The sequence below is a fragment of the Aricia agestis genome, chromosome 21, assembly GCF_905147365.1.
Source record: "Aricia agestis chromosome 21, ilAriAges1.1, whole genome shotgun sequence".
In the NCBI taxonomy this organism is placed as follows: domain Eukaryota; kingdom Metazoa; phylum Arthropoda; class Insecta; order Lepidoptera; family Lycaenidae; genus Aricia; species Aricia agestis.
Genome location: NC_056426.1, coordinates 6319489 through 6344124, shown reverse-complemented (window position 1 = coordinate 6344124; position 24636 = coordinate 6319489). Strand labels below are relative to the sequence as shown.

The 24636-nt window shown below is 38.2% G+C and overlaps 1 protein-coding gene across 1 annotated transcript in view; it reads left to right on the top strand.

The window, feature by feature from the left end:
• Positions 1–6710: 6710 nt before the first annotated feature.
• The window catches only part of LOC121737847 (dosage compensation regulator), a 31407-nt gene continuing 13481 nt past the window's right edge, over positions 6711–24636 (top strand). The window contains exons 1-12 of the mRNA XM_042129580.1: positions 6711–6845; positions 6969–7240; positions 8231–8475; positions 11242–11415; positions 13468–13547; positions 14364–14543; positions 16485–16579; positions 20556–20678; positions 21687–21835; positions 22383–22509; positions 23049–23198; positions 24009–24150. Coding sequence (XP_041985514.1) covers positions 6770–6845; positions 6969–7240; positions 8231–8475; positions 11242–11415; positions 13468–13547; positions 14364–14543; positions 16485–16579; positions 20556–20678; positions 21687–21835; positions 22383–22509; positions 23049–23198; positions 24009–24150 — 1813 coding nt within the window. The 5' untranslated portion in view covers positions 6711–6769. The remainder of the gene's footprint in view (positions 6846–6968; positions 7241–8230; positions 8476–11241; positions 11416–13467; positions 13548–14363; positions 14544–16484; positions 16580–20555; positions 20679–21686; positions 21836–22382; positions 22510–23048; positions 23199–24008; positions 24151–24636) is intronic.

Below are 24636 nucleotides of genomic sequence, written 5' to 3'. Positions count from 1 at the left end.
GCAACAGTGGTCTATAGCCGTGTTCGTTTCATGTTTCATTCATTGAGGTACTATATACTGGAGAGACAGAAAGCCTTAAATAGGTGTATAAGCGTCAAAAGCGTGTAATGTTATGTCCTACTTACTAGGACTGTACGATGCAAGCATCGCACATTCCTAGGTCAGCATAATAATTATTTTATCAATTTTGTAAATATCTCAATATTTAAACGATTTCGTAAAGTTTTAATTTTTGCTATACTCATCATTATCTTTGTGTATATAAAATTACGTTAGTAACATAGAATATCATTGATATAAAATGTGTCACTTATACTTATAGCACTTATTCTTATATCATTGTACCTTTGTTAGTGTATCAATAAACAGTTATACTACGAGTATCTACGGCTGTTTCTATAATCAATCATCATTATCAGCGTGTAAGGTGTACAGACCCGTACATCTTTGTGGTCCTTCGAGTAAAACAAGTAAGTGGTTTTGGGTTTTGTGCGGTAGCGAATCGGTCTGGTCGGCCTCCCACAAGCGGGTCTCACCGACTAGATTGAGAAGGCGCATAATATCGCATAGAGCACTGAACCGCGTCATCAGCCTTTTGGAAATCATCTGCTTCCGAAGGAATCAAGGATCAAGCAAGACGTCGACGCAATCAATCAAGATTATCAATCATAATATCATTTATCACCAACGTTGGAATTTATATCATTAACAATTTTAACAAAGGGACACAATCATTATCATTTATATCAATTCAAGCTTGAAATTTTAATCAATCAATATGGAATCAATCATCAATCAACAATCAAAAATCATGGAGGATATGAACAGGCTGTATCGGAACTACAAAAAGGATGGGCCTAGTCGTAAGACTGCCCAAGCTATCAAAAGCAAGTTATGCACTCTGGATGGATACTGGCAAGACTTCCTAAACAATCATGAAACAATATTGGAGTTCAAGGTCAAGAACAATACTTACTTCTCGGAGCAACAATATGAGAAAACAAAATCTTTTTACACCGAAGCGAGAAACATTTTCATAGAAGATCTCAATAAAGTCGAAATGGTAATGCCACCGACTTCAGCCGGAGACTGGTCTTCTCAGGGTCACACGGAGCAGTCGAAGCTAACGCCGATGTCAAAGGAAAAAAGAGGTGATAGACCTGGATCTAGCGCTGACTTCTTCCATCTACAGACAGGCAAGCAATCATCATCAAGCTCGGACGTCGACAAGCTCCAAGACATGTTGAAAAAACAACAAAGCAATTTTAAAGCCTTTGCACGCACTTTACACAATATTGTTCTGGATAAAATCGACGAGCAATTTGAGTTAGAGGATGCACTACAATCAATCAAGTCACGCTGGAACATCATCGACGCGTTGCACTGGGAAATAGATAGCGAGCAGATAGAAGAGAATGACACCTACAATCAGACGTTTTACAACTACGAACAAACATTTTTGAACATGAAAAGGCGATTCAATTCGGAAAAAATGGTCTATGAGTCACAGAGAAAAATCTACTCCCCAAATGGAAATACCTACCTTTAACGGGAACTTTCATCAATGGATTTCCTTTAAAGATCTATTTACCGAAGCGATTCATAGCAACAGGTCAATGTCCAATGCTCAGAAGATGCAATTCCTAAAAAATAAGGTGCGTGGCGAAGCTGAAAATTAATACAGCACTTAAATATCAGCTCCGAAAATTACGAGATCTGCTGGGAAATCCTTAACCACAGATACAACAATTTAAAACTCATATTCAGCGCCCATGTCAACAACTTTTTATCAGTACCGGCGGTTCAACATCAGTCATATACGCAAATCAAAAAGTTGCACGACACTACGAATGAATGCTTGAACGCAATCAAGAATCTTGGTGTTGACATCACTTCATGGGATCCCCTCATCGTCCATATTTTATCACAAAAATTGGACACGGAGACTCACATTGAATATGTGGAATCATTGCAGAAACCTCCAGACTTGCCTACTCTAAAGGATTTTCTCAATTTTTTGGAGATGAAGTTTACTTCATACGAATCAAGCCGACGAAAAATTATTGACGCTCCGAAATCATTTCAATCGGAACCTATCAGAAAACCATTTATCAAGTCATTTGGGATTAAAGATCAGCAGCAGTCGAAATATAAAAAACAATTAGTTATTATCAGAAAAATAACTGCCCAGTCTGCGAGAAAAATCATGGAATATTCAATTGCGAAACCTTTCTGAGTGCAAAACCTGAGGTCAAACGCAAAATCATATCAAAGATGAACTTATGTAAAAATTGTCTTTATAATCATTATAATAAAGACTGTTTTTCAGAGAAGAGATGCCGCACTTGTAATGATAAACACAATACATTAGTTCATGACGCATTTGTCAATACATCAAAATTGGAAGTAATGCCGGATACCTCACCCAAGCAAAAAATATAAAATAAATAAATCGGCTACTGTGGCTCAAGAAAACAATGTCCTAGAAATTTTGCTTGCCACCCCACTTATCAAGGTTTAAGCTTCGGATGGAGCATATCACACTATGAGAGCATTGATCGACCAAGGATCACAAGCATCCTTAATCACAGAGGATGCAGCACAACTCCTTAAGTTTCCCCGCCAGCGTTGTAAGGGTGTAATTTTCGGCGTGGGCGCTAAAGGAAACAATTGCAAGGGTACAGTCACAATTATGGCATCAGCAGTAAACTCAGATTTTTCGTTTAATTGTGACGCCTACATCATGAAAAATTTAATCAACAACTTGCCGAATAAATCATTTTGTAAGCCATCATGGTCATATCTTGAGGGAGTTCAGCTGGCGGATCCAGACTTCAACGTCAGTCGTCCTATAGACCTACTTTTAGGAGCGGACGTATACGCCACTATCATACAGGGTGGAATCAAAAACAAGGGCGAAAACAAACCAGTCGCCCAGCAAACTAGACTAGGATGGATACTCTGGATGCGTGCCTGCAAATCATCAATGCAATATCATTATCAACAGCATCGACGACATTCAACGCTTCTGGAATATTGAAGACATATCAGAAAAATCTGTACTATCTACCCAAGATCCATTTTGCTTAGATTTTTTACAACAAAACTACATTACGTCAAGATGATGGTCGATATGCGGTACGGCTACCTATCATGGAGAACGAGACCTTGGGAAATTCAAGAAACATAGCCATAGCCCAATTTCTACAACTCGAGCGAAAATTCCAAAAGGACAGAAATTTAGAAAAAGATTATAAATCATTTATTGGAGAATATAGGCAACTGGGTCACATGCGCCGATGTATGAATCACGACGTGTTAAATGACAAAACAACTTATTACTTACCGCATCATTGTGTGTGTCGAGCAGAGTCTTTGACTACGTCATTACGAGTCGTATTTAACGGTGCGGCAAAAACATCCAATGGAAAGACCTTAAACGATATTATGTACAGTGGACCCAATCTGCAGCAGGAGTTGTTCTCACTCATCATTAGATGGAGGCAATTCGAAATTGCTTTCACTGCTGACATTGAAAAAATGTTCAGACAGATCAACATCCAGGAACAAGATCAGCAATATCAAAGCATAATATGGCGCGATTTCCCTCATCAACGTCTCGAAGAATACGCACTTACCACCGTCACGTATGGTATGAAAGCAGCCCCCTTTATAGCCATGATGACGCTAAGGCGGTTGGCACAAGACGAGCGTGACAGGTATCCAGAGGCAGCTAAGGCAGTAGAGGAGAGCTTCTATATGGATGATTTGCTTCATGGATGTCACACTCTTGAATCAGCAAGAAAATTACAGAGAGATTTGATGCATATGATGAGATCTGGTGGTTTTCTTCTACGAAAATGGTCATCAAATCGAATTGAAATGTTGGAAGGAGTTAGCACGGTGCAAGATCAACAGCCGACATTTGAATTTAAAGATCAAGAAACAACGAAGACACTTGGGTTACGATGGCACCCAAGCAGCGATTATTTCTCTTTCCAACTGAAAATCGACTCTACATCAATATCAACGGGGATATCGAAGAGATCGTTACTATCTAACATATCAAAAATCTATGATCCTGAAGGTTGGCTAACCCCGGTTACAACGAAATTGAAGCTGCTATTTCAGAAGGTGATTTTACAAAAAATAGAATGGGATAGTCCAGTTCCAGATGATATCAAAAAGGAATGGCACATAATGTCGCTGGATTTGCAAAATATCAAATACATAAAAATACCAAGATGGTTAAATATGAGTGAGAACGTATCAATAGAATTACACGGATTTGCTGACGCATCAACAAAAGCGTACGCCTGTGTAATATATTGCCGAACTATTAATCACACGGGTCAGTCATCGAAACCCATAATAGTGGCGGCAAAATCAAGATTAGTTCCCACTAATAAAAACATCACGCTACCCAGGCTGGAATTATGTGCAGCGTTGCTTTTATCAAGTTTGATGGAAAAGGTCAAAAACGCCTTATCAGAATTCCATATTCAAATAGTTGGTCGGATTCAACTGCTGTATTAGGTTGGCTACAAGGCGACCCGAGCAAATGGAAATCGTTTGTTGCCAACCGAGTAACAAAAATCACAAACATCATGCCTGCGGATTCCTGGAACTACATCAAATCAGAAGAAAATCCTTCGGACTGTGCTAGTCGCGGCATCAAGGCAGAACAGCTGAAGAGTTTTTCCTTGTGGTGGGAAGGCCCAACATGGCTATCATCATTCGGACCACTGCAAGAAAAAATTCAGTTTGAAACAAAGGAAGATATTAAAATATCAAAGCAATGTCAGGCGGCAACACTTGTTTCAGACAATACAATCAACGAGTTATTGACTCGAATAAGTTGCTTAGCACGCACCACTCGGGTCGTTGCTTGGATGCTCCGGTTACGGCCCCGGCGTCAGCAAAAACTTACTTACCTCACTACAAGTGAGTTACATGGTGCAAGAAATATAATTATTAAATATCAACAAGAGATCTACTTTTCGGATGAAATCAAGAAACTTAAAAATAACCAAAATTTAACTTCAAAAAGTAGAATACTTAGCCTTAAACCTTTTCTGGACCAAGATGGAATGCTTCGAGTTGGCGGCAGAATAACGAAAGCAAATATCAGCTGGAAACGCAAGCACCCGCTCATCATTGCACACAGTGGCCATCTCACAAACTTGCTCATCGATCAAGCTCATAAGAAGACCTTTCACGGTGGAGCGAGGCTTACCTTAGCTTACCTGAGACAAGATTACTGGATCATAGGCGGTAATCGAGCTACAAAAAAGCAAATTCGATTGTGCATAACCTGTCGAAGACATAAACCCGAGAGACGTATTCAAATAATGGGAGATCTACCAGAATCAAGATCGAATCCTTCAAGGCCATTCTTAAATACGGGTGTTGACTTCACTGGTTTTGTAAATGTCAAGGCCAAAACGGGCCGCGGTATCAAGACGAGGGGCTACATAGCTGTCTTTGTATGCATGGCCACAAAAGCAGTTCATTTAGAACTAGTCTCCGACCTGAGCTCAGCATCATTTATAGCAGCTCTAAGAAGAATGGCAGCCCGAAGAGGTACTCCACAACACATATTCAGCGACAACGGGACAAACTTTGTCGGCGCCAACAAGATATTGCAGGAAGAGTTTAATATCATAAAATCAAGCCTAGATCAGCATTTTTATAACACAATCAGTGACATGAACATCACGTGGCATTTTAATGCACCATCATGGCCTAGCGCCGGCGGACTGTGGGAAGCTGCAGTGAAAAGCCTGAAACATCATCTCCGCCGAGTGCTGGGTGATCAGCACTTGACCTTCGAGAAGTTTTCAACCCTCCTTGCTCGAATAGAGGGATGTCTAAACGCACGCCCACTGTGCGCATTGAGTGAGGATCCTGAGGATATCGACTATCTGACTCCATCACACTTTTTATCGAGCGGTCCGACTTTAAGCATCGTCGAATCAGAAAAAGACGAAAGAACACGCTGGAAATTGACTCAGAAGATATTTAACGACATTTGGAAAAGATGGCAATCAGAATACCTATGTCAACTACAATCAAGAAGCAAGTGGACACTGTCTAAGCTAAACATCAAGGTCGGCGAGGCGACTCTTTAAAAAGAAACCCCTTTGAGCTCCCTTATTCTTTCTCTTAATTTTATAATAATAATATTATGTAAAAGTAATATTTTAAAAAATCTTGTTTTGGTTTTACGTCAATATTTTTAAGTTCCTTTGTCACTGGCAATTTACAATGTTATGATCAAGAAGAAGAAGGAAAATTTTTGTATCGATGTGTATGTGTGAGTTCTGTCCGTCCCCCCCCCCCCCCCTCTACAAATATATACTAGTAATTTTGTATATTCCGTGAGTAGCTAATTCATACCACAGACGCACGGCAATGTTCAAACGTTAATACGAATAACAAAAACTTAACAAATTTAACGTTCAAACGTAACAACTAACAAATAACACAACAAAAATCCAAAAACAATAACCATTAACTACTAACAAATAACTCCGAAACGCAAACTCAATAACACACGTGTAACGGTAACAGATATAATATGCTAACGCTACTGGACGCGTACGACGAGAGCGGGGCGCTGCGCGGGGAAGCGAGGAAGGGGTAAAATTTAAGCCAGGTGTCAAGTTAACTCGCCCGAGTTGTAATCTGTGGTAAATACCACCTTATATTATACTGTATAGTATTCGTTGAAATCGTTGATAGTATTCGTTGACTAAGGTTGTAAAAGATGGACGTAAAGTCCTACTTATTTTCTTGGGCAGCCAAGAAGGGACTGACTCCACAGCTTGATATTCGAGCTACTGGTAAGCATAATTAGTAGAATTACCACATGTAACCCCACATTTAAACCTTTACAACCTACTTTTATTGGTTATGTTGCTTTCGCATCTACTACCGACGACTAAAACGTCGTACTTACTTCTAAGGTCCCAAGCACCGGCAACGGTTCCTATGTGAGGCGAGGGTCGATGGCTACGCTTACGTCGGCGCTGGTAACTCGGCCACCAAGAAGGAAGCCGAGAAGAATGCGTCGCGGGACTTTCTCAATTTTCTCGTGCGATCTGGCGAGGTCCCCGCTTCGGAGGTGCCTGGTGACGTCCAGGTTAAGGCAGAGCGTGATGAAGGGGCACCGCCTGCCAGCAACTTACAGGGCCAAGGAAATAATTATCAGCAGCAGCAACAGAGACCAGTATTTCAGGTCTGTTTTTGTGATTTAGGGTGAAGCCAAACGAGCGTAATTTGTATGTTGTGAGTAGCAGAATTTCTGCCGCGTTAATATCTTTTCATACAAATCATGACTCACAAAATTACGCTCGTTTGAATCAAACAGGACTTTTGTATGAAACTGAATGCAGCAGAATTCTGCCAAATCAAAATTCTGCAACTCAAAAGTCACAAATTACACTCGTTTGGCTTTGCCCTAAAGTACAAAATTTTGCAATCTAACCTATAATGAGATACATAGGTACTAATAATAACCCATGTCTTTCTGTGGGCTACCAATAATATTTTGTGTCATTGTGTCATGTTTTATGCTTACAAAAGCCAGTAAAATATCTTTTATCTAAACAGTTACAACTTACAGTATTACTATTATCTTTATAATAGTCTGCAATTGAGCATTTGTTAGCCTAAAACCTAAAAAAAGACTAGCCTGAACGGCTAGTCTTTTTCCAAATATAATACAGTAGAACTGCGTTAATCCGACAAACGTTTTGCACAGTCGTGTCGGATTAGCGGATTTGTTGGATTTTAGAGTACTCCATACATTTTTACACATTATAATACGATAAATCATAATGTTAAGGTTTTATATCTGAACTACAAATTAATTTTCCTAAAGCTAGGTACTTATCAGCAAAAAAAATTACATTTTAGAATAGTCTTGACAAATGGTTGATGACAAATAAGTCCTGCAAAAGAAATTAATAACAAGTGTATGAATTACAACACTGAGTGATATGGTCATAATATCACCTAAATACTGATAGATCATAAACAATAAATATTTTAATAAAGATTGGGTCACAATAATATTCATGTACCTAAATTAACCAGTAATAAGCATGTCATTTCGGATTACAAGGGGTGCCGGATTAGACAGGGGCCGGATTAGCGGGGGTCTGCTGTATAGGACAAATACAGCAATATATAAACAATCTTATATTATGTGATATGTCCTTTGCAGGAAGGTATGAACCCCGACACAATGGGTCCAGCGTACCAGGGGTTTAGTGGAGGTCAAAAGTTCACATACATGGACCGTCTTCAGCAGCAGAAAAATGTAGAAGAGGCGGAGGACTTGGACGTGAACGCCAGCCTCCATGGTAACTGGACCATGGAGAACGCTAAGTCAAAACTACACCAGTTCATGCAAGTGAACAAGATTCATGCCGATTATGTGTACAAAGCCGTTGGCCCCGATCACACCAGGTAAATAATAGCTTAAGTTACAGATGAATTATTAATTGAAGACGTGAGTGGAAGAACCAGGTAACTGACAGTAAAATTTTGCCTTTTTTGCATAAATGGAGGCTTTAGGGCAAGTAAAACTATTTAAAATAAAAAAAACTGTGGATTTTATGTGTAGCCAGATGATAAAGTAGATTAGTTACAAGTTTTGTTCCAATTATAAGGGAAAAAATGAAGATTCCACTCACATCTTCTTTTAAAAAGCTTTTGCTAGCCTTATTTTTGTCATTGTATACTTTATTTAAGCTATCGATTATTCACAATGATTGAAAAATCAATGGCTGATTTATTTATTTTTTTATCTTGGAGAATGGCCAAGGTTGAAAAAGTGGTGTGGAATATTCTGATGGCTGTGGCATGAAAAGGTTTCTCATTTAATACAAATCGTTATTGAAAAATATCAAACACAAAATAAATTGCTCAGTTTTGCCTTTTCGAAAACAAAAATTATTTTATCATTTTAAATTAAGTGTTATTTAAAATTATTTTTATATTATTAACAAAGTCATTGCTTATTTAAATATACTAGAGATCGCCCAATGGTCGAAATTCGACCTTAGTTTCAACGACGTTAGGACTAAGCTACCTATATTTTGTAAAAAAATATTGACTTTATCTTATTATATTTTTTTCAACTCTTGTGTCTGGGACTCAGCTGATCTCAGACTGGCCGTGTAAGCATTGTCTAATAGTATCTAAGATTCAATAAAAAAAAAACTAAAATCCATTTTCAATTTGTCAATTCATTGTCAACAGACTTCAACCATAAATAAAAGAGTATAATTCGCATTTATAGGTTTGTCACTCAAAAATCTGTCATCTTCTTGAGTGTGCGTGTTGCAGTGTGTGTAATGTTTTATTTGTTAAAAAAATGTATGATGAAAGCATAATTTCAAAATAATATTAGCTTGATGCACTCCTTCACCATATAAACTATAACTGTGCAAAACTTCATTCACCTACGTTTCCCCATTTTTCGTCAAAAGGGATACAAAGTTTTTGGCTCACGTATTAATATATAGATAAATATATTCCAGTAAGGGCATAACATAAATGTCTTTTGGCAGTAGTTGTTTTTCCAAATCTTTGGAAGACTGAAAATTGCCCAAAACCATGAGAAACATTTTTGTTTTTATGTGTTACAGATGACTTTTGCCACTAAATATCCCATACCAAAAATTTGACATGTTGGAAGCAAACTTTGCAAGTGTATAGCAAGGTTTCCTTCATTGAATCAAGTAAAAAGCTTCTCTGTGACAAATCAGTAATAAGACAAGTTTGAATATAATCAGCCAACAGTGTAAAAGATGAGTTTATCTTTACAACATAAGATTGATATTCGTCTGCGCAAGCAAGACAATTTCTTTTGATCTTGCGGTGTAGCCTCCAAACCCCTTGTTTGGGCAGATGCACATAGATCGAGCATAAGATACTATCAGCGAATATAATTTATTAAGCAGGGCAAGTCTTAAGTTTCTGTGAGGAGGAGGATGGAACACCTATTCACCTCCTCCTCAACTGTCCTGCTCTGTAGTAGAACAGGCACCTTGGTCGTCACGAATACTCATTGACTGAGGAAATTCGTGGCACCAACCCCAACCATATCGTTCAATTTATTAGCAGCATTGGGTTGGGGATGATACTCTAGTGCGAAGGAGTCACAATAGATCCTCATGGGTCACAGTGACGTGAGGGCTACAGCGACCTGCCTTCTTTAAAAAAAAAAGTCTTAAGTTTTGATGCTGTTTCCTAGTGACAAAAGCTACATTTCTGTTAATACAAGACACAATTAGTGTTTTCAAAAGTCAAAAGTGTAACACTTTACTATAAGACTGTACTGCTTACTAATGAGATTCCCCGATTGTACAGATATAGAAAATATGATATGGGTGTAAAATAACCAGTAATTTTGCGCTGTTGGCTGTTAATGATTGTCTTGGACTGTTTTGTACAGGGTTAGCTTTTTAAAATGATGATCTTCGGCCATTCTTCAAGAAAATACCTGTCATCTAGTAATGGAGGTGAGTTTCAGTTTTTTTTTTGTCGTTTTCTACTTATAGTCTGTCAAGAAAGTGAAGAAATTCAAAAGTGGCAACATCGTAGTGTCATTCCTTTTTTCCTTAGATTGATTTGAAAGGGATGACACTACGATGTTGCCACTTTTTAATTTCTTCACTTTCTTGACAGACTATAGGTACTACAAGTTTTTAAAAAGAAATTATTGTGCATGAATAACACAGTAATACAATAAATGCTTGAAAGAGCATAAAGTGAAGACTTTAATAACACAATAATCATTTTACTATAAATAATATTTTATTATCTCTGAATAAGCTTATATTTTTACTTTTGTTGATGTTGCTAGTTACCACTATAAGCTATAGACAGAGTCGAAACGAGACAGGATGCAACGCCGAATTTTAAACATAGATGTTTCTTGTTTACTACAACAATAGAGAATGCAGCTTATTGCAATCCGAAATTTGTTTTGTTTTTAATTTTGTTTTCTTTGAGTACCAATAACTTCTTCTCTAATGTATTTGTATAATTCTTGGGTGCTGTAGGTCTTTAATCTTAATTATTGTAAACTTAATGTATATTATTATGTATATATGACTGTTTGTTGCCATAATAAATGAAAAAACAAAATTCAATCTCTATCTCTGTCTCGCTTCGTTTCGCCCTCACTTCTCACAAATAATTATTATAATACGAACAATTCTTTAGGAGTTTCTGCTGCGAGCTGTCTATATTCGTGCGTCAGCTCGGACGCAACGTGACGGGACGAGAGACAGCGTCGAATAAACAGACAGCTAGCAAGTCGTGCGCGTTATCTGTTATACGTCAGCTGTACCATCTTGGAGTTATAGAGGCGTATAGTGGGACGTTGAAGAAAGATAGGTAAGATTTTTATTTAAAAGATTTAAGATTGTACAATCGAAGAAATTGATTTATAGGCGGTTGACGGACCTACGTCATTTGGTTGGATTCGATGTAAGGCATCCATTGCACGCTCATGCAGGCGACAGTCAATTCCGTCAATCATGAATTATGTTTGACTGATGTGACTGATGGACTGACGAATGGTATTAGACGGTCACTCAATTCTCTTCAGTTTTATGTCAGTCAAAGCTAAAATTTTCAAAGGTATACTTTTCTGATTTTTTTCCTATCTTGTCAGATGTGACAACTGACAACACTCACTCAAAATTCGTGACTGATGGTTGCATAAAGCAAACATCAAGATCTCCAGATTTTCGTCAATCAACTTCATGCAACAGTCTGTCACGCTCTTACACGGTGTGTTATCCATCAGTTACAGCCATGACTGTGGTAAAACTCACAGCAAAACCTACCGTGTAATGGATGCCTAAGTTGTTATCTGTCGGCTGGGTTTGACATAACTCGACCAAACTATATGGGTCCATCATCTGCCTATCAATCAACTCCTCTGATAGTATGTTGTATTAGTGTTGCGTTACCATAATATGGTGGATTTTAGATGCTTCTTGTGATTAGAAGTCCAGAAGTTAATATTTGTGATAGTGATGATTGTAATGCTGATGTTAAGTAAACGATAAGGTTTTATATTGTCGTCAGTTTATTAACTTGATATTTGATACTTAATTTTGTAAGTTTTAATAAGGCACAGTGTACGGAGGAGACGAAAAATCGGAAATTTTCAATTTTCTTTAATTTTGAATAGGCATTAGTATAATGAATGCGAGAGTAGAACACCCGCGTGTCAATTCGCAATAGTTTTGATGCTACGAGTTACCAAAATTTAGCGTTTTTTTGCGGCCCGGAAGGGAAAAATCCATATTTCTCGAAAACTTTTACATAATAAATAAAATTTTGTATTCCACCTGAAAGCCTATTAAATAAAGTATATTTCAAGCCTTTTTCCTGATCCGCTGTGTCGATATGTTACCTAGTACAATAAAATAATTTTCATTTTTAGATTTTTATTTTTTTTTATCCAAAACCAAATAAAACGCGCAATCGAAAATATCGACAAATAAAGGTATACAAGCATTCTATACACAAAAAAAAAAATCACCCGTGAGATCTGTTTAGTAACAGTTCTAACTTAATCTATTCAATTTACAAACTTAATTGTCAACAGGGTTATCAAACGATGCAACGCTGTATTATTTGTAGTCTTTTCGTTTTGGCGTAACCATAACTTACATGGGCGTACCGAGGGGGGGGGGGGGGGCGGGGGGGCAGCTGCCCCCCCCCCCTGGATCTACTTGACGTCCCTACTAAGTATTTTCTTTGCAATATAATATTTTTACAACTAAAAATTATTATTTTTTTATTCTTAAACACCTAGCTTATAAAAAATTTGTTTTGCCCCCCCTGGCCTAGAATCTGCGTAATTTGCCCCCCCCTGGCCCAGAACCTGGGTAATTTGCCTAAACCTAAAAATGTAAATTATTTTATTGTAGGTAAAATATCGACACAGCGGATCAGGAAAAAGGCTTGAAATATACCCTATTTAATAGGCTTTCAGGTGGAATACAAAATTTTATTTATTACGTAAATGTTTTGGAGAAATATGGACTTTTCGCTTTCGGGCCGCTAAAAAACGCTAAATTTTGGTAACTCGTAGCATCAAAACTATTGCGAATTGACACGCGGGTGTTCTACTCTCGCATTCATTATACTAATGCCTATTCAAAATTGAAGAAAATAGAAAATTTTCGATTTTTCGTCTCCTCCTTACACTGTGGGCTTGTATAAATAGTCAGTACTCAAGATACATCTCGGTCTCAAGACAGGGTTCAGGCTCTGTGATTGGTTGGCTGTCAAAATTTGGACCAATCACAGAGCCGAATCGCGTCTTGAGACCGGATCGCATCTTAAGTACTGACTATTTATACCAGCCTTAGTGTTTGGAAATCACCAGTACTAGCTATACTATATCTAATCAATGCAATTTAATCGCAGATCTGGCGAAGGCAAAATGAAGCCGTACCCCGTGGCAATTAGTCCAGATCTTGAGCAACAGCTGGTTGACACTTTGCAGGGTAAGATGCTTTTAAAACTTTTTTTTTTAAATATATTTATTCATTTCAAAAAACTAATACATTAAAACCTCGCCAAACCAAAGTTTATCGGCGAGATACGCTTATTAAATTTTTTTAAACTGTTATCTACTGTATACATTGTGCACTAAAACTATTGTGATCTGAGACAATATACCAATTACCAAACATCTGCTTTCTCAAATCCATTCCATGCAATTTCACAAACAAAAAATTCTTGGTCATTATTGAACATCTGTTACTAAAATAATAAGATACACCATGCACCATGATACACCATATTAACTACTATTTTAAGTAAAAAAACGTACATGTGGCGATTTCTACTCAGCTTTTTAAATGTTGCATGCGGCCCTCGTCATCTTTGAGTCCACAACAAAAAGAAACAAAACAAAAATTGTAACTTAGAACTATTTTTACAAGCAAAATAAAATAGAAAATTGAATATATTTATACTTAGCTTAAGAGGCCGGGTGCCATCGAAATTCTCATACATACGAAGTACCAAAATCATTTTCTCATACGAAAATATTTAAAATAGGACTAAGCTGTTTTTTTAGACACTTAACCTCATACAAAAATATTTATTTCAAGTTTCTAACTCTTCAAGATCGATTCATTTTCTTGCGCTTTAGTTTCCATCAGATGACCCATTTGCTTGTTTGCCCCTATATAGACATATAAAAAAAATCAGAAACTTAACTCATCAAGATTAGTTCAGTAGTTTTGAATTAAATAGTTAACAAATACATCTCTTTCACATTTCTTTAATAATAAAAGTAACATTTGTAATTACAGAGTTGAACATAGAACCTGTCAACGTGAACAGCAATCAGCCGCAGGAAGGTTCTGAGGGTGTGACTATCCTGCAGCTGGACAGAGTCAAGGTCATGCGGGAGACGCGACCCGAGGCTACCGGGGTGGTCTCCTGGTCGCCCCCGCAGCCCAACTGGAACGCCTGGACTGGCTGTAATATTGGTGAGTGTTTATTGCAGTCGCGTCGCTTTCAAATCGCTCGCTAATCGCCAGTGTGATAAGGCACTTACGTAGATAAAAGACAGTGTAGGCCACAGTATAGCAATATTAGTTAGTCCCTACAGTAACGAAACGCCTTTGATGTCGCACGATGCCGCCACCGATGACAGGTACCGAGCAGATATGCCAGGGTTGCCACGGAACGGGAAATAAAATAAAAATAAAATATTGTGCTTGTAATGCAAATGTTATCATTTAATCTGTTTAATCAGCGTGTTATATTTATTATTTATATATTATGTCGTACTGCCAGATATTTACGTGAAACTTTATTTATAAATGATTTTAGTTCTCTATTTAAAAATGTAATTAACACATCAAGCCCCATAAGCTCACCAGTGAGGGAGACACAATAGAATAACAATAGATTTCTAAGGATCCACGAATCACGATCGAAGGATTAACAATGAAGACGCATTCGAAATTTCGAATATATAAAATATCCAATAATTAATCACACGTCAGGTGTAAGAGAAGCACTTCAAAACCAGGGACGTCGGACGTACCAATTTCTTTCCAACATACCCAAACCTGATATGTGTACCAAACACATACCAGGTTTTGGTTCCACGTACCATGTACTATCAGAGAAGTTGATTCCTATGCAAATTGGGGACCTAAGTAGTTTGGATGCGTTACGTCAAACCCAGCTGACAGATCACAATTAACATTGAATTGACATAATATTCGACCAAATAACGTTGGTCTGTCAATTGCATAGGAATCAACTTCCTCGATGGTACCAAGACTACTTGGTTCTTGTACGCAAAAATACCAAGATTGGCACTTGACCGACCAAAATACTCTGACCATATTATAGAATAACTGGCAAATTTTAAAGATGCATGTAAAAAAACATTCCAATCAGATTTCCTTTATAATATAAAACTTTTTTATAGCAAGCAGTCTCGATAAACAGTTGTGTTGTGTGTAAAAACGTTTTTTCGAAAACTCAATTTGTTTACTTCGGACTTCTTTTCCATTGTTTGGTTAAGCAAACGAACCCTCGTTTCTTATAAAAATCGTCGTTATGAAACATTTATCTATTTTTTTCAATATATTTTACATTTTATACCTGAATCATGCAGTATAATATCAAAAAGATAATGCAGTTCAAAATGATATTTCTTCTGTGCGTTCGATGATTACTGCCCTCTATTGACAGTATACGAAATTAAAATATTATTTTTTTCCACTGGGATGCGACTTCCGACACAGTTTGTCATTAGTGTTCGCAGCGCCGGAGCGGAGCACAGGCGTACCAGTTTTCTGTCTCCGATACGAGTTTTCAGCCAGCTCGATACAAGGATTTCCAAGTGGCCGTCTAACATCCCTGGTTAAATCTCTTATTACGTGCGCGGTAAGGGCGGTCCAAAGGACAAAATGTTACACATGGTGTGTGTATCTAGCTAGGAAGGTACTAATTATTAGTATGTAACAGGGTATTTGACAGATTTTTAATTTATTACATTTCTTACAACGTAAACAATAAAACAGAGATGCAAATAAATGCCGCCAAGGCCAACACAATATTAGTGTAAACTGTGAGCCGATATTTATGAAAATTTAAATCCTTTTTGTTTTTTGAATCAGATTTACATCCGTACACTGAACATTTATTATAATATCCCATTGTTTATAAGATAAGTTATCGTTTTACAACACAAAATTCGTAGACAACGCGCCAACGTCACCCCTGTGGGGAGAGGTATACAAACGCCGCGAGTTTGTGTACGCGGGCCCGCGCCCCCCGCTTCCCCGCGGGTACCCCTCCGTTGCTCTGCGCAAGTACATTCGTTTCACTACTGTAGGGATATGTCATATTGCTATACTGTGGTGTAGGCACCTTGTTTACAATACAATAGTAAATGTGTTTGTTTTCAGACGAGGGTCCGCTAGCATCGGCCACACTAGAGAGCATTAGCTCGGACCTCGAGCGCGGACAACGCGAATTGTGTCAGAACAGCACGCTGTATAAGGTGAATATTAAATATATACACATACTAGCGGCCCGCCCCGGCTTCGCACGGGTGGACATTGATTTGTAAAAATTTTTTTTTCAATCTTTATTTCTTAGTCAATCTTTATGTTAAGTAGAACATAAAAATGGTTTACACTATTTAGCCTGTAACTACTATATTATAATTATTATACACATTTTTATTGTATTTTTTTAATATTTTAAGTGTTATGTTTGATTATTTTATCCTTACCATTATTAATTAAGTAAACGTGGTAAATGTAATGGCTGGGATAATTATTGTTACACTTGATTAAAATATAATTCAATTATTATTATAAAATCTGGTAAATACTAACTAAGCTATAGCTGGTAAGTAATTTGGCCTGGTTTGTACCGGCGCAACGTTACTATTGCATATTTTAACCGACTTCCAAAAAGGAGGAGGTTATATGTTCGGCTGTGGATATTTTTTTAGATTAAAAAGTAGGATAATAATAATTGTAATAGTCAGACATACGATATCGCGGACTTTTACGTTGATATTAATGTCCTCTATCTACACTACTATTATAAAGAGGAAAGATTTGATTGTTTGTTTGTCTTGAATAGGCTCCGAAACTACTGGACCGATTTGAAAGATTCTTTTACCATTGGAATCCGACATTAATTCTGCTGAACATAGGCTAAATTTTATTTTGGAAAAAAATAGGGTTCCGTAAGATATTTGGGATTTTCGGACGCAAGGTGTAAAAAATCAACCAAAAATGTTACTTTTTTCGCGTACGCTGCCTAAACTATAAAAGATAGAACTATACAATGTTCTAAGTAAATGTAGACCTTATAAATATCTACAAAAATGTCCGCGACACACTATACCTATCTATGTCAAGTGAGGCACAACAACCATTTTTTTATTTAAAAATCTTGATTTTTTTTTGACAACATTTAAACGGATTTATTTTACTCATGCTAATAATCCTTATCAAAATAAATTATTTCATCACTAATTACAGTTTATGTAGACTATATTTGGTCTTTGAATGATTAAAATTTGTCGTTTGGTTTAGAAGTTATGGCGAAATTAAAATATTGCGATTTACGCCCGTTTCGAAGTGGGCGCTACCAATGCGGGGATGGGGATGCGCTCGCGGGAAGGGTATCCCGTATCATAATTAATAGATGTTCCGCCGTCCACGCGGCTTCGCCCGCGTAATTTAGGAATGTCACGGAAACCGTACATTTTTCCGCAAAAAAGAAACCTGTGTCCTTTCACGTGGTCTATTCTTCATGTAAATAATGAACCAAGTATTGTACACATTGAAAAGGTCTACAGAAAACTCTGCGATGGTATATATACGTTTAAGGATATCCCACAATAACATTTTTTTTGACATTTACTTTTAACTTCAAATAATGGCAAATTTTCAAAGCGATTTTTTTATGAAATAAGGGGGCAAACGAGCAAACGGGTCACCTGATGGAAAGTAACTTCTGTCGCCCATGGACACTCGCAGTATCAGAAGAGCTGCAGGTGCGTTGCCGGCCTTTTAAGAGGGAATAGGTTAATAGGGTAGGGTAGGGATGGGAAGGGAAGGGAATAGGGGAGGGTAGAGAAGGGATTAGGGTAGGGGATTGGGCCTCCGGTAAACTCACTCACTCGGCGAAATACAGCGCAAGCGCTGTTTCACGCCGGTTTTCTGTGAGAACGTGGTATTTCTCCGGTCGAGCCGGCCCATTCGTGACGAAGCATGGCTCTCCCACGTATAAACCAATACGGCAATAGTCCTTATTTAATTAAATACTTACATTATTATTGATTATGGCCCTTTACAGCATATTATGATTTAAATACTTAAATGAATATTTTCGAAGAAATTATAAGAGAGACCAATGCGGGCCACGGGCACTAGAGTCTTATAAGTTACTAGCAACCAGCCGGGGCGGGTTGCTAGTAACTTATAAGACTCTAGTACATCACTTTGAGTCTATAATTTATAAAGCTTACAATATATGGAATATTTTGGTAGTTTTTTACACAATTAATATTAATGTTAATACGGTTCCCTTTTTTCTCTCATTAAATAATTATAGGCTATAGCCTATGTTCAGCAGGAATAGTGTAGATTTAAAAATATGCATTAATTATACTTCCATCGGCATCGTGGGTATCGCAGACACAATAGATCTTCAATAATTGTTATGCTGGCAGCCGGCTGGCGCTATTGGAGATTTATAGTTATAGAAATTAATTATAATAGCAATCAAAAATAATAGTCATTCAAAACGTAATGAATTAATGAAGCACTATAATATTATCCCATCAATGAAGCGGCACCCGGCTGTCGCATAACTATTATATTATAAATCTATTGTGTCTGCGATTCCCATGATCGAGGTAATAATAATTAATATTAACGTGGACTCTCCGGGCGAGCACACCCGCGCGGCGCGCCTTGACGACGCCCAATTCGCAACGTGCAGCAGAAATCGTAATATTTTCATTTCGCCATAACATTAAAACCAACGGTCCAATTTTAATCATTCAAAGACCAAATATTATCTACATTAACTGTACTTAGTAATGATATAATTTATTTTGATAAGAATTAAATGTAGTCTAAAAACATTACAAGATTTTTTAATAAAAAAATGGTTATTGTGCCTCACTCAACATAGATAGGTATAGTGTGTCGCGGACTTTTTGTAGATATTTAAAAGATCTACAATTACTTAGAACATTTTAATGGTTCTATCTTTTATAGTTTAGGCAGCGTACGCGAAAAAAGTAACATTTCTGGTTGATTTTTTACACTTTGCGTCCGAAAATCCCAAATATCTTACGGAACCCTATTTTTTTCCAAAATAAAATTTAGCCTATGTTCAGCAGAATTAATGTAGGATTCCAATGGTAAAAGAATCTTTCAAATCGGTCCAGTAGTTTCGGAGCCTATTCAAGACAAACAAACAATCAAATCTTTCCTCTTTATAATAGTAGTGTAGACTAATATTATAAATACGAAAGTGTGTATGTCTGTCTGTTACCACTTCACGCCCAAACCGCTGAACCAATTTCGCTGAAATTTGGTATGGATATACTTTGAGCCCCGGTAAAGGACATTGGGTACTTTTTATCCCGGGAAAATGTACGGTTCTCGCGCGATAAACGATTTTTGGCGGAACGGAGTTGCGGGCGTCATCTAGTACATACTAATTTTGTAAAGGCGAAGGTTGATTATCTCTCTGTTTTTAGGGTTCCGTACCTAAAGGACAAAAATGGTACCTTACTGCTAAGACTTCATTGTTTGTCGTCTGTCTATCTCTAGGTTATATCTCAAGAACTGCACTAGCAAAACAGCTGAAATTTTGCTTTTGATTGCTATTAAAAACAAAACATTAACACTTACTTTACCAAAACGTAAAAATAGGCTGGTGTAAATAGTCAGTACTCAAGACACGGTTCGGGCTCTGTGATTGGTAAGCTGTCAAAATTTGGACCAATCACAGAGCCGAACCGCGCTTTGAGACCGGGTCGCATCTTAAGGGTGTTAGGTTTTTTTGGCACGGAATTTCTTGATTCGTCGCCGCGCTCAAAACCCGCGATGAAAGCGAAAAAATTTGAATTAAAGATAAAATTCAATTCTCCAGCCTGCCTAGCATACGCCATCAAGATATTTCACTCTACATGTTTTCTCGATGTTTGATGGTTTGCCTCTTCATCTCTATTAACTCTAGCATGACAAACATTATTTCTCGCGTAGATCTATCATCAAAATAACATATTTTTATAGAGTTTTGTCGAGATTAAAAATTTTAGGAAATTTAAATAAAACAATGCAACGTGAAAGTTTAAAATGTTATCATAATGTCGAGATTTTGACATTATGAGACGAGTAGTTTTTAATTATCTCGAGAGTGAGATATCTCGTTGGCGTATGCAAGGCAGGCTGTTATAGTTAAAAGACATTACTAACATAATCAAACTTTTGTCACAGGAGAGTCTCCGTGAACGCGAGCAGCTACCTGTATATGCGATGCGCAACACGATCATGGAAGCGATAAACGAGAACTCTGTCGTCATTATCCGCGGTAACACGGGCTGCGGGAAAACCACACAGGTAACCTAAACCAACGATATCAATACTTAGGCCCGTATAAATAGTCAGTACTCAAGATGCATCTCGGTCTCAAGACACGGTTCAGGCTCTGTAATCGGTTGGCTGTCAAAATTTGAACCAATCACAGAGCTGAACCGCGTCTTGAGACCGGGTCGCATCTTAAGTACTGACTATTTATACCGGCCTTAGATATGGCATACGCCATCAAAACTGTAGCAATGTTTTTGCATGCAAAATGTGTATCGAGAAAATATTGTCGTCCTTTTTTGTCTTACAGTAATAGCATATACTACTTTCTCTTTCATTTCAAGGTTATAATTCTATGACCTAAACTAAATGTTGGTTTATACTTAAGTTGTAACCCAAGAGCCAGCGATAGCCAGACTTTCGTCATCTAAAGCTGAATGTTTACCTGTATATAACCCATAGAGGTAAGAACGACCGGCGACTATGGAGTTTCGGCAACGGTTACTGAGGTATCTATTGAAGGTCTACTTGACCTTCGATAAACAGTTAAGCTCAATTTTCTATCTTACTAGCTGTCCTGGCGAACGTCTCTTTGCCATATAAAGTATTTCGCCTGTATTATTTTATTGAAGTGACTAAATAAGTATGTCACCATGGCAACGTCCATCGCTATCCCGTCGCACAAACAATGGTCGTCGTCAGTCTCGAGTTGTAATAATTTACTATTATTTATTCAACAAATGCACTTATCAATATAAAAAGTACCCAGTAGCCGATTCTCAGACCCACTGAATATGCATATAGGTAAAAATCAGTAAAGCCGTTTCGGAGGAGTACGCGGCCTAACATTGTGACACGAGAATTTTATATATAAGATTTTCTTAGGGATAACTGTAGGAATCTCGTCTTCCACTGTCAGACATTTTTGTCAGTTTCTTCCCACTGCCAGACCATCTCAAAGTAAGGAAGTTTCATGGTGTCTATTTCTTCGTAGAAAGGACTTCATCATAACCTCTCTTTCTCTCAATTTCACCTCTCCAGGTGTGCCAATTCATAGTGGACGACTACATAGCCAGTGGGAATGGGGCGTGGTGTAACGTGTGTGTGACGCAGCCGCGCCGCATATCCGCCGTCAGCGTCGCCGAGCGCGTCGCAGCGGAGCGGTGCCAGGAGCTCGGCGACAGCGTCGGGTCAGTGTGGTCGCCTTTCTAATTATTATTTACGAAGTCTTTGTATGTATGTATGTAAGCCAAAACTCAAAAGATCAATCTTGTAACATAATATTTTCTAACGTGATATTATGCTTTGAAAATGTTTATTAGTATGGGGTAAAAGGGAGCCTAGTGTAGTAGCACATACATATTATATGCAAATCCGTACATTATTATGTTAAATTCGCACATCATCGCGTGCGTGCGTGCGTCTTGCGTGCGTACGTGCGTTTTGCGTGCGTGCATGCGTTTTGCGTGCGTGCGTGCGATTTGCGTGCGTTCGTGCGTGTTTGTGCATGTGCACTTACGTCAAAGTCAAACGCAAAGGAGTATTAAATAATAATACTATGAAGTATCACGTAAATATTTGTCTTTAATGCCAAAGTTGCAGGCAAACGTTTTATGCTACTGCATACATACTTGCCTACTTGCATACTTGCCTTTTGTGTCATAACAGCAGCTGAAGATTCTGATAATCGACTTATTAATACGGAAATCCACAGTACAATAATTTGTATGTTTGCAGATACTCAGTCCGTTTCGAGTCCATCCTCCCGCGGCCGTACGGTTCCATAATGTTTTGCACGGTGGGCGTACTACTCAGAAAACTAGAGAATGGACTGCGAGGTGTCAGCCATGTGCTTGTAGATGAGGTGAGTATTACGTTACTAAGAAAATGTTAATAAATAAATCTTATGCTACTAATAATATTGCCTGATGCACTCAATTTGATATCAGGAGCGTGTAGCACTTAAGTCAGGGTATACCTTTACTCTCAAGGTGCAGTTTGACAGCACAGTTCAGTGGCAAAAGCTTTGTCCACACTACCTTTTTCTGTTCGTCAAGGGCATGCGTTATAGCGCAGTCAACAGCGAACGTGAGGCATGCCCGCGACGCATGCCCTCTGACCGTATCCAAAACTTAAGAATGACAATATTGGCGTTGCGTTCCTTGACGCATTCAATTATTGAATGCGCCAATATGAAAGTTGATGACGAAAATTGAAGATGAAAGTGCACAGTGTGGACATAGCTAAATATCGTTTACTCATGCGATACGCCACACTTAAGTGCCGTACGGATCGTACTAAATAAAATATATTTCTCTCTTCGATGACACAAGTACATACCAAATAATTGGGATAAGGGCCAACTAAGTGTCATTTTAAGTAACACACAAGTATATTTTTTAGGTTCACGAGCGCGACGCGGACACGGACTTCGCGCTGATCCTGCTGCGCGACATGGCGCACACTTACCCCGACCTCCGCATCATACTCATGTCCGCCACCGTCGACACCACGCTCTTCTCCACCTACTTCGGCGACTGCCCCGTCATCGAGGTGAGTGTCATGTAATAATAACAATAGCTCCCACACCGGTTTCGGTGACGGTGGCCGGTTTCATTGAAACCAGGCCAGCTACGCAGGAGTAATTTTATAGTGCCTAAGTGTGTGCGCAGTACACAAGAGCACTTTCTATTCCTTTACTCTCATAACCCAGTGAGACGGAAGACCGACACGACCGGCGAGAGATCAGGCGCAGGACCGAATTTTTACATGGCCATCCGACGCATGGTTCATCTTACTTGTCAGTGATCAGCCTGCATTGTCCTAACCAAACTTGGAAATAACATGTTTCCAACGCGGGAATCGAACCCACGACCTCCGAGTCAAGAGCCACGCTCTATACCACAAGACCACGGAGGCATCTGAGTGTCATATATAGTCATAATATGTCACACGACAGTCACGATAGGCGCACACTTACCCCTGCTACTCGTTATTTTTCTCAGAAATAGCAGATTATCAAGTAGGCAGTAATAATTGCTGTCATAAAAATTATTTATTCACTATTAAAAGATAACATTTTAAACTTTCGCGTTGCATTATAATTAAACTTTTTAATCGGGACTTAACGCGACTATTATTTAAGTAGTAATGCTACTACGAGTACATACTTTTTCTCGACGTTTCGGCCGTGTTGCAACGGCCGTGGTCACGATCAGTCCCCTCGTGACCACGGCCGTTGCAACACGGCCGAAACGTCGAGAAAAAGTATGTACTCGCAGTAGCATTACCAAGTCCCGATTAAAAAGTTCACTATTAAAAGGTCTGAAAACGTAATAAAATATTATGATAATACTCTCACAGGTACCGGGACGCACATTCCCAGTTCAACAATACTTCCTCGAGGACTGTATAGAGCTGACCAAGTTCGTTCCGCCCACCGACACGCGGAAAAGGAAGTCCTCGGGCAAGAAGGCGAAAGATGACGATGATGATGATGACGAAGGTATGTAAAGAACTTATATAAATTTTAATCGGGGATTGGCCACGTATCATCTTTTTAAACATTATTTTAAAAAGTTCAAATGTCACAAAAGTTACATGTCAAAATAAAGATTTAAATATTTCCCGTGCAATATTTTGCACCTTTTCATGCGATAAAATCAACTCATGTCTTTCCTTGGTCTATACTCTATTCTATACTTTGCTAAACATCAAAAGTGGTTCAGCCATTCCTTAGTGGTGCTGTCACATTTTTATTACTACATTGTCACATTTTTACTACCAAATTTTTAAAACGAAGTTACTTATCGCTCGTTGCGAAAGGAGACTAGATGGAGAAAGTTGTAAAGACACTTTTTTTAAGTACGAAATAGGGGCAGAGGGCGTTGATAGTATTCCTGGTTGTCAACTAGATGGCGTTTTTGAGAATAAACAGCGACATCCACCGGACGTCTAAATAGTTTTTTTTACAATTCCTTCACAAATAATA